The sequence below is a fragment of the Polyodon spathula genome, chromosome 8 (assembly GCF_017654505.1).
Source record: "Polyodon spathula isolate WHYD16114869_AA chromosome 8, ASM1765450v1, whole genome shotgun sequence".
In the NCBI taxonomy this organism is placed as follows: Eukaryota; Metazoa; Chordata; class Actinopteri; order Acipenseriformes; family Polyodontidae; genus Polyodon; species Polyodon spathula.
In genome coordinates, this window is record NC_054541.1 from 33966949 (window position 1) to 33978009 (window position 11061).

The window sequence follows — 11061 nt, forward strand, 5'->3', positions numbered from 1 at the left end:
GGTGATAACACAAGTCTACACAAAGCAAAGCTTGGGGAGACCGTCAGTGTGACTTTACAATATGTTTATTGTTTAAGTTTTCCTTGGTTCACTCAAGTTTTACTTACATAGACCCTAAAGCTGGCCGTTAGAGGGAGGCATACAGAGAAGCAGCAGGAGGAATCGGAATGCAGGCCAAATCCTGACAACAGCAATGAAGTGGCTAATGGAAAGCTGCAAGTCAGTTACCAGTACTAACACAATAGTAACAGTGATTAAGAGAGGAACATCAGAAGTCTTCATGTCTGTAATTGTTTTCTATGCATACAAAAAAAAGGTGTTCTGTTAATTACTAGAAAATTTTATGTATGGGTACCAATCCACATGGAAATAATGAAGGCTGTTTAGGTCATGATTTAAGTACTACAATTTCCAGCATTGGAATAGTTTGAAATAACTTGGTACTGGATAATAAGATTGATCCTTCAATTAGATGTGATAGAGGTAAATACAAATTGTTCTAAAATAATGTGAGATTTGTAAATAATGCAAAGGAGATTTTATGTCTAGGTTTATTTTGCACTAATATTGTCAAGACCACTGTGCATTTCCATAATAACAGCCCCTAATGCTGGATTACATATTTCCCCACTAGTGCACCACAAATTAAAATCTAACAACAAAAAACAAACAATCACATTTTGTGAAGCACAGCCTGTTTTGTGTATATATCCTGTGAACCAAGCACATAAACAACAAAAACTTGCAGTGAGAGAGGAGGATGCAAATGACAACTGTGTACATTATTATTGCACTATCCTTGTGTACTCACTGTTAGTATTTGCTGTTTCCCTGAGGCTGACAATTCTTTTACATCGGGCAGACATGGTCCTTAAATTCAGGGAAACAAAACAATGACATATGAATTTTTTTAAAGAATTAAAATCATTCCTGGTGATGTCAATGCGTTCAATGAACACTGCAGTCAACTTAATATCTACTACTATCAATTAAGATCCAAACCAAAACAGGCATATTTGTTATCTCAACATTGTGTCTTAATGCTTGTTTTGCCAGCTTATTGGCAAACTCTCGATAAAGTCAGCTATACTTAATATCACAATTTTTGCTCAGTTCATTAAAGTGATTTTTAAAGGGTCTGACTTGTGTGTTGTTTTGGAAGATCTGGTAGAATGCTGCCATCTTATGGCAGTAGCCTGTAATGTAAATATATCTATATATATATATCTATATCTATATCTATATATAGTATATATAACATATACGTACGAAACATTTGTACTACGGGATAACCGACCACTGATATGACTAGGGTGAATTGTGATTGCACTTGGTGTGTAACTCCGACCGACATTGAGTCCAGTTGTTAAAGAAACTGGCTTACAACCAGGAGGTCCCCAGCTCAGCCAATGACTCACTGTGCGACCCTGTGCAAGTTACTTACCTTCTATGCTTTTGGATGAAATGTTGTTGTAAGTGATTCTGCATAGTTCACACACCCTAGTTTTGTATCCTGTAAAGCACTTTCTGATGGTGGTCCACTATGAAAGGCGCTATACAAAAATAAAGATTATTGTTATTATTATTACCTTACCTGAGGTAACATTAGAATGTCTAGTTTTAGTGTTACTTGGTGTCTGCGAACAAGCTGTAACAGTAATTCTGAACTCTGCAGGGTCTATAGTTCCTCAATCCATTTTGCTCCGGCTCCACTGCACAAGACTGCAGGCTGGGATAGCAATCAAGACATGAATGGATAACAAAAAAAAAAAAAAAAAACATTTTTAAAACCTGACATTTGTGTGCCACGTAAAAGGGGCTAAGCAAAAGCAGTAAACAATTTTCAGTTTCATGTGCTCGAATTTTTCAATTGCTGTTCTCGCTATTATTATTATACACTGAAGCTCACTAATAATGTAATTGGACTGTTATTGTTACATTTCAGAATTGGACCTGTTTTTGTACATTTTAGTGGAGTAAAATATATACTATATAATATATATATATATATATATATATATATATATATATATATATATATATATGTAAAACCGCAAATACTAAGACACTTTAACATTCTGTGAAGTTACTTCGTAGAGGCAAATAATTGAGAACTTGAAAATTTACCGTCACAACATCAGTCTACGTGACACATGAAGATGAATAAACATTACAAAATGATTTAATACTTAGCCCTCAAAAATTCAATGTTAAGGGGCCCGCGCAAGGCTACTAAGGTATGACACAGGCCCAGTTTTTGTTTTTGAACCATGTAACAGTCTTGCGTTTTGATTGGTCCTTCTTGTTCAGAGATATATGACGTCAACACTAATGGGAAAGCTTGGAGGGATTTTTAACATTGTGATCAGAGGACAGAGATAGATTTGCCTTGTGTTCGGAGATCGATAGACTTGCTTTCCAGAACCTTTAAATTCAAATATAAACAGGTATTTTGTATTTATTTTTCTCTATTAATATAACAAACCATGTGTTAGCATTAGTTTAAGCAATAAAAGAGAGGTAGGACAGGGATGGAAATAAGACTGCTATTGCATAGCAGTTTCACCCATCCCAGGTTTTACTACACGCTTGATTAGACACAGTGTATAAGAAGCAAGCTCAGGTGTGTCTTATTAAACTCACACTAAAACCAGGAATGGATCACATTGCTATGCAACAGGAGTTTTTTTGCCACACTTACAGCCCATTAAGGGAGTTCCAGTGTAATACAACGCTGCATCTTTTCTCGGGTTGGGTGTAGGAGTGGAGCTGGAGGAAGGGGAGGTTTCCAGCCACAAGAGCCAATCACAGCACATCGCCTGTTACGGAAGCACTCAGTATACCTGCAAATACAAACCACAGCGAGTGAGCCAAGAAAAAAAAAAGGGGGGAGGGGTCAGGTCTGAAGGGTTTAAGTCAAACTCAGGAACAAAAGTGAGATGAGTTTGCAGGTCTCAATTTAGCCCCCACAAAAAAAACACTGCACAATTAAACAGGAAGTCTCACTTGTGTGTCTGCAGAGCTGAAAAAGAAAAAGGCTGCTTTTGTTTGTATAATAAATGTATCTGGCCAACACTGACTCCTCCTGGTGTCCAGCTTTCAAGCCACAGCAGGGCTGCCCGGGGACCCAGTGGAATCCGCTCCCTGGTTGCTTTGTTCAGTAGAGGGCCAGGACTCATCAAATGTAGCCTGGGGATCTGAGACTTATCCACCCTGCACCAGCAGATTTGTAGCAGCCAGCGGCTCTGTCTGGAGAACAAGATGCTGATTGTCGAAGGACGGGAAACAGAGGGCTACAAAATGTGCAAGTTATTTGAATTTCTTTTTGAAGAATACCTTACATTTTTACCTTAAAAAAAAAAAAAAAAATCACATTCTGAGTGGAGGGATGGAAATAAGACTCCCATTGCAGAGCAGTTCGATCCCTTCCTGGTTTTGCTAGTTCAATAAGACACACCTAAGCGTGTTATCTACACACACAATCTAGAATGGGTAAAACTACTATGCAATAGGAGTCTTATTTCCACCCCTGCAGTGGTTCTTTTTGCAGTGCTAATTTATATTAAAATAGTGGCTAATCTAAATAGTAAAGCAGACACCCAATAAAGTCGAGCACGTAACATCCTGTTGACTGCTAGTGGAGGACTACTCCCCTTAGCTGGATTTCATGGCACCCGCTGAACACTGATTACACTATTACTACTGATTACACATATTAACAGAGACCTACTTTTAAACAAAAAAAAATTGTTCCTGGGTAGTAAGTGGTATTTCCTAATTGCTTATGCCTCAAAAGTATAGAAAATGGCTATTATTCCCCACAGACTTTGCTTTTGTGACCAGGACAGGTAAATTTCAAAATATCACTATTTCCAATGAGAAAACGGGCGAATTTGTGTCTTTTCGTTCACATAAAGTCAGAAAAAAACAACATATGAATCCAAATTAACATGTATTTATACTAAAGTAACACGAAAATGACTACAAAAGATTTAGAAGTGAGTAGTTTTTCGAGATTTACGATTATACTGTAAATTTAAAAAAAAAAAAAAATTGTTACATGGTGTTACTGTATTGGGCTGAATGCTTTCACAGCACATTGATTCACATTCTATTCAGAGTGCCCTGCATTTACAATCCAGACTGTAAACCTTATCTCATAATACTTTGTTAGGGGTCTTTTATTGCATTTTGATTTTATTTTATCACCAGTGTATTATTGTATCCCTACATACCTGTACAGTGTTTTAAGTGGTTAGCTGCTTATTCAAGAAATGATAAACGTCTGTGATTGTAGTGTATTCAATGCTGCAGGATATATTGCACCAAGAAGGGTGCTACAAATGTACATTAGTTTCATTATTAGCAGGATTTGTAATACCAAATATTTCTTTGTTTACTTAAGTTATAGTCACCAACTCTGGACCTTCAGAGAGTGAAGGTGTAGGTCATCACAAAACTAAGTTCAAAGAGGTCAACGCTACTCTTCAGCGCTCTAAAAGGCATACAGCATATTAAGAGAGACCTACTTTTAAGAATCCCCAGCGTTAATTATATGTAATTAGATTCAGAAACAACACCACTTTGTGTAAATGTACATATTTAAGACATTTGAGTTTTAAGAAAACCTTGTCTGATCAACGAGCTTTCCTTTTATTTTCATTGTTGCACAAGTAGCGGCCACTGTGAGGCGATATAGCAAACTATTGTCCCAAACAATACTCAAGAACTCACCTCCTTCATCACAGACACGTTGTCCAATCAGAGCACGTTTCCTCTTCAGGGTGAAAGTTGAGAGGTCGAAGAAAGCCGCCATTTCCTCCTGTTTTTTTTTTGTTGAGCGGCGTGGGATTTAGGCTGTCTTTTGTTTTAGAGACTACTGGAAGAAAATACCGGATTCAAAAATAAAATGGTGGGTGTGTAATTTATAATTCAGTGTGAACATGAATGAGTTCTTTTTTTAACCGGTGATAGCAATATTTCGTTCTAGTACTGCTGTATCACAGTTCATTCATTCAGTTATTTGCTGCAGCGGTAATATGTAGGCCCCGGATCGGTGATAGAGAGTACAGGCAGGTTGCAACTCTAAATTGAAAATAATACAAAAAACGTATGTTGATATACCACTGTCGCACTACACAACGTGCTTTTTAAATAACAGTGTTTGTTTAAACAAAAAGGTGAGTGTATGGGCTGTAGCAAGAAAACAATTGCAGGATCTGGCCAGTGATAGTTAAACACTACCCTAAAGAAACGCGAACTCTTTCATATGATAATACCAACATGTGTTTTTTTTTTTTGTTGTTGTTGTTTGTTTTCTTAAGTGTCTCAATAATCGGAATGAAGTTGTCTTAACGTTAACATTATAGAAATCTTCAGTTGTTTATTGTAATGTTTTCTCTGAAAAAAAAGTGCCTGTTGTCTCTGATTTACTGTACTGTTTTTTTTTGTTTGTTTGTTTGTTTTGATTAGAGTTTACCTCTGAACCCAAAGCCCTTTCTCAATGGTCTAACTGGTAAACCAGTTATGGTAAAATTGAAGTGGGGAATGGAATATAAAGGCTACCTGGTTTCAGTGGATGGGTACATGAACATGCAGGTTGGTAGATTGCCATGTGTACACGTTTAGGGAGCAGAAAGTTTAACTGTCTGTCGAGGCATTACTTTTTGACTGTTTGCTACTTATGACCAATAAAAGCAACTTCTGAAATATTCTGCAGTAGGTGGGTCTTATGTAGGACATTTTCTACCGTAATTTGTTTTTAATGCATACATTTAACACTAAGTGACGGTTAGTTTCTAATGTGAAGCTTATTTACTGTACATTTAAAATGCATCATAAGATTGTAAAGCAGTTTATTAATGTGTGTATTTCTGTCATACAAAAGCTGGCTAACACAGAAGAATATGTTGATGGAGCATTGGCTGGTCACTTGGGAGAAGTTCTTGTTAGGTAAGTTACCTGGTGTTAACTCACATATTAGTGTGTGTGTGTGTGTATATATATATATATATATATATATATATATATATATATATATATATATATATATATATATATATATATGTGTATAGTGTGTTTTTTATTTGTTAAAGTTGAAAAAATGGGCCAACCATACCACATGGTCAAGTAGACTTACCAATTGAGCTTTTATCAAATGAATGTGCTTTTTTTTTTTTTTTTTAGGACTAGTGCTGTCTATTTGGCATTTAAGTTCGGTTTGTCAGGCAGTCAGTGATGTGGTATGGTTTGGTATAGGGGCTTGCATTATTCAGTTCTAAACTGCCCTCTAATATGTTTGCAGTGCCATACTAATTCTTTTTTTTTTTTTTTTTTTTTAAAGATGCAACAATGTTCTATATATAAGAGGTGTTGAAGAAGAGGAGGAAGATGGAGAAATGAGAGAATAAACATTTTGTAAAAGAGAATCATTCCTTTTATATCAGTTGTGTATGAAAGAGTTGTATGACTTTGTAACTGATTTAAGTTTTTGGTTTGATTGTTTCTTGCTGAACCAGTTGTTTTTAGTTTAACTTTGTTTTCCATGCCGTGTGCTTCAAGAACCGCATATAAGTAATAAAATTGTGCATATTGCACATTTCTTAACACTGTTTAATGTGCGGTATGACTCAGTCAAATTAGGTAAGTGCCAACTAACCTTATCTGAAGAATTTAATGACTCATGGAATAGTAATGATTCATTAAGTTTAGTACTGATAGTAATCTATATAGGATTGCTATTTGAAATTGATCTGTCTGTCACTATTACATAATTTAAGATTGACAAGTGGAATTTCTCCTTGGGATTCCAGATATTTTCATGCAGTAACAGGACATGATACAGTTGGGATAAAGGCTTCTATTCACAGTTCAGCCTGCAAGTATGAGAGATGTTGTTAGAGAAAGGAAGCACCATGTAGTAGCACGAATGGGTCTCTTCCTGTCTCTAATGGTATCAGCACTTAGCACCATTGATGCCCCCTTGTAGTTATTGTTTTGTGAATAAGGCCTTGCTACTTGCATTTACTACTGTTCTTATGACATCAAAAACCATATGTGTTCTGCTACTTACAATGTTTAATGGAGCAGAAATATGTCAAACCTCGTTTACAAAAGGTATTACTTGGTTGTATGGCATTTGAGATATAAGTTAAAAACTATTAAATCAGTTCATATTCTATGTGTCAATCGTAGCAAGTGCTGGATTTTTCATTTTTACTTGCAGTAATGAAATCTCAGTTCACATCTATTGGACAGCAGCTATTAAACATACAGTTGGTCCAAATTGGTTCCACTGGATCATCGAATTGGTGCTGTGCCTCAAAACCAGCTAATTAATACTGTGCGACTATGAAAGCAACCATTCATGTACCTGCTACTACTGCATCAGCTTACTTGTTTAATAAAGTTACGTTTTGTTTTCTCTCATTGTGTATGTGGTCATTCATTGATTATTATTTTTAATGAAAATAATCAGCACTATTCTCAAACATTTTACAGTGGGAAGGGTACCTGACAAATCTAGATTTTAAAATGTTTTTAAAAATAAATAAACTAATAAACTGAACCGTGAGAGTAAACTTTGCTTTCATATTGTCTTCTATTTTAAATACCCACCATGGACAATTGTGTGGTGCAGGGTTCAATACAATGTAAAAGATTGGTTTACACTCATTACTATACTAGTTAGTGGACTGAAATTCATTGTTCTCGGCACAACATTTATATTCAGCTTAAATGGGCTGTTTTAATAAAGGCGTGGATATATGTGACTGTTATAACAATTATTTTACAAAGTAGCAGAAAGGTTGTTACACAAAGTCTTTGGCCAACATGTCAAAAACACTGCTCTAAATGTTAGTCCTCTTGAAGTAAGTAATACAACAAATCTTTTTACTCCTTGGTAGTCATCCCCTTGGATTTGTCAACTTGTTTTATTGTTTGTGGCTCTGCTTTCTTCCAACCTAAAAAACTATTTTCTGTAAGCTGTGTATTTGCCTGGTCATTGTTATAATTTACATAGAATGCAATATTTTTTTTCTAATGTTATTCATTATTAACATTAGTGGAGTAGGGGGTTATAATACTTCTCTGTGGTCTGCCATTTTCTTAGTGAGGAACACTGCCCTAGAAATAAGTTATGGAAGAGAAGGGTCTGAGTTGGTCTGATTTAAGGAAATGCATAAGATTCATGATCTAGTTATGATATGAGGGTGGGTCAGCCTTCTTCCAGCCAAACAAAATCAGGCGTCTAGTCCAAGTTTCTCATTTCCAGCCAGCACAGCTGGCAAAATTGTCGTCTACACTGCCAGATGAGCCACCTAAATAGTTAATTAAAAAAGAAAAAAAACTATTTTTACAGTGATCTTATGTTCCAGTGAATAGTATTCAAAATGTTTATTTTGTTCCAGTAAAATAGAGGCAATTTCCACAATTCATTACGTATGTAAGTCAAGTAAAATATTCCTTCTCTGAGGGCATTTTGTTTCCAGGCTTATGTTTCTTTGGACACCGTGAATGGACCAATCACCAGAGCCAATACAACCTTTGGTACCCAGTGAAGACCGGCCTTCTTCGTTCAGCCAGGACGCGAACCTGTGCTGTATGACAACATTAAAAAAAGTACTTGGCATAAATTTTACCTGAATACAGAACATTTCCTGTTTTGTCATATAATTTCTTATGGACTCTGTGTAGCATTTACAGTAAATTAACATTTGATTTTGCTAAAACTACAGTCTATATGTTTTGTTTATTGATAAGTCTAATTATAACACAACAGTTTGAGTGTGTCAGTTTATGCTGATATATACAGAGAACCTGGATTTTTGTAGTATGTATAAATGAAAAAGAAAATCAAGAGGCAGTAAGTTAAGCTTTTCTTACTGTAATTTTTTCCATTTAAAATAATCAAGATGCATGATTCTCACCTTTTGTAACCACCATGGCCCATTCTGAACAACTTTTCAATTTTGTTTAAAAATGCTTTAATGACGGATGTGCGACATCTTAATCTTGATAAAACTGATGTTGAGTTGAACTGGTAGATGATCGTGAAGAACTTTAACCTGCATCCATTTGTACAGTATAATGTTCTAAAATCTTTGTCAACTTGAATAATATAATAAAAAATCAAGAAGGACCCTTCTTAAGTCGGAAACAGATTTGTATCCACCTGTAGGAGGTGCACTCTCCTCTTTTTAAAAGTGCAAAAGCAATATGGTCCTGCAGTGTGCCAAACAGTGCTGTAAACCAAAGTAGATTAATGTAATTACTAGCTGCCATCTGGTGTATAAAATACAGATCTATTTTTAATTAAAAGTGGATACTTTTTGTTTTTTTCTGAAGTTTTTCTCCCATAAAAATAAATTCTGGTGTAAAGGTTTGACAAAAGGATTGCCAGGGCTTTGGACATCTTGATCTGTCAATGCAGACCAAAATAAAAGGCATTAGGCAGGATAACCTAAGAAACATATTGAACTGCCTTTTATATATTTATTTAAAAATACAACAAAGTAACATCAGAAGGACATTGTCAATCAGAAGTTCTGGTAGGGACAGAGCACTTGCATTTATTTAAAATGGAAAGTAAGCTGTTAAAAAACCAGTTATAGAACAATAGCCTATTGGTACCATGGTGGATTCAGTTCAGGTTATTTACTTCTGGGTGGATCCTTATCTGTTTTGATATACTTTTCAATGTCAATACATTATATTAGATTTGAATGTGCATATCTTTTCAAAATACTGCCCTATTATTCATAGGGAAGGGTGGATGAGTTGTGTTTATCATTCCTACATCTACAGTAATTGTGTGTGTGTGTGTGTGTGTGTGTATATATATATATATATATATATATATATATATATATATATATATATATATATATATATATATCTGAAAGCTTCTCTTTTTGATAGGCTCGTTTTAATTTTGTTCTGAGTGACAGTATCATATACATAGGTACATATAACATACTGTTATATAATTTGTATTCAAGATTTTTGTAATTCACACTTTTTATCTATAGTTTATTTTCTATAAAATGTTTTACACTCAACAAAGTTTAATATACAGTATGTCATAATGGTATATTAGGTTGTATTATCTTACTTTAGAATCTGAAATCAACATATCAGTGTATTTCCTACCTGAACTCATTTTGAAGTGGTAGATGGTGAATGTTGTCCGCTGATGCCATATTTGTTTTGGGGGGTTTCTGAGAAGCTGCAAACTTTACAATTCATTAATGCGAATTAGACATCACAATACACAAAATACTGAGTTAACACTGTGGCTGTATACGAATTGTAAATTCTAAACAGTGTAATGGAATATGCCATTATCAGGAACAAACTTACAGTATGCATTTCATAATGTGCTTAGGTTAGTTTGGCCCTGTAAAATTAGCAGGTGTGTCATTAACCATAGTGCTCAATCCAAGTACACATTTAAATAGCTTGTTAATATTATTACAGCAAAAAAGAAACTGCTACGTGTGTCAATATGGATTCTCTATATGGAATATAATCCAAAGACTGTGCATTAATTAACACACGCAGAAGACATGGCTTGGCTTCTTTTTAAATGTGTTTTCTGTAGTTTTGTGAACACTAACAACAGGTACAATACCTCAGCGCGTTTAAAAAGCTACACAGTTTTGTGTTAATTAAATAGCTACACGGTAATATAATTCTACAATCTGCCTAAACCTTCGCAGCTGAGACTGGCACTCACCTTAACGTGTATCGTCAGACCGCGGAAAGAAATGTATCAAGAGCCAGCGGGCTTCAACCAATAAACTGAAATTAAAAAGTACGTCAGGAAAGAATATTGACGTTTGGCGCGTGATATACTGTATTTGTGGGCATTTAAAACAGAACGACGTGTGCAAATCAATGTTCTAGAGTCAATTGTCAGCTTAATTTCGGTAGTTTTTGTAAAAACAAATGCAGTATTTTTTTTTTTTTTTTTTTAAATGTTAAAGCTGTAGCAGATTTTAAAAGAGTTTTCATCCGTAATGTTTATACGCAGGGTAACTGCAAAAAAATTAAAATAAA

At 35.0% G+C, this 11061-nt stretch overlaps 1 protein-coding gene and 1 long non-coding RNA gene across 2 annotated transcripts; one reads left to right on the forward strand and one right to left on the reverse strand.

The window, feature by feature from the left end:
- Positions 1 to 4804: 4804 nt before the first annotated feature.
- On the forward strand, positions 4805 to 7423 carry LOC121319833 (small nuclear ribonucleoprotein F). The gene is made up of 4 exons (XM_041257691.1): positions 4805 to 4912; positions 5473 to 5598; positions 5888 to 5952; positions 6344 to 7423. Exons 1-4 carry the CDS (start codon positions 4910 to 4912, stop codon positions 6408 to 6410), a joined length of 261 nt encoding a protein of 86 aa, XP_041113625.1. The 5' UTR covers positions 4805 to 4909; the 3' UTR covers positions 6411 to 7423.
- A 96-nt stretch (positions 7424 to 7519) lies between these two features.
- LOC121319834 lies at positions 7520 to 10958 on the reverse strand. Its single transcript, XR_005950755.1, has 3 exons — positions 10739 to 10958; positions 10153 to 10235; positions 7520 to 8600 (listed from the first exon to the last, which is right to left on the reverse strand). It is a non-coding gene; the product is annotated as an uncharacterized LOC121319834 (long non-coding RNA).
- Positions 10959 to 11061: the final 103 nt, after the last annotated feature.

What these genes read in the sequence shown, in the direction of transcription:
- LOC121319833 (XM_041257691.1), top strand. An exon ending in ATGGGTACATGAACATGCAG is followed by an intron (nt 5,599 to 5,887) that starts GTTGGTAGATTG and finishes GTCATACAAAAG; the next exon opens with CTGGCTAACACAGAAGAATA. An exon ending in TTGGGAGAAGTTCTTGTTAG is followed by an intron (nt 5,953 to 6,343) that starts GTAAGTTACCTG and finishes TTTTTTTTAAAG; the next exon opens with ATGCAACAATGTTCTATATA.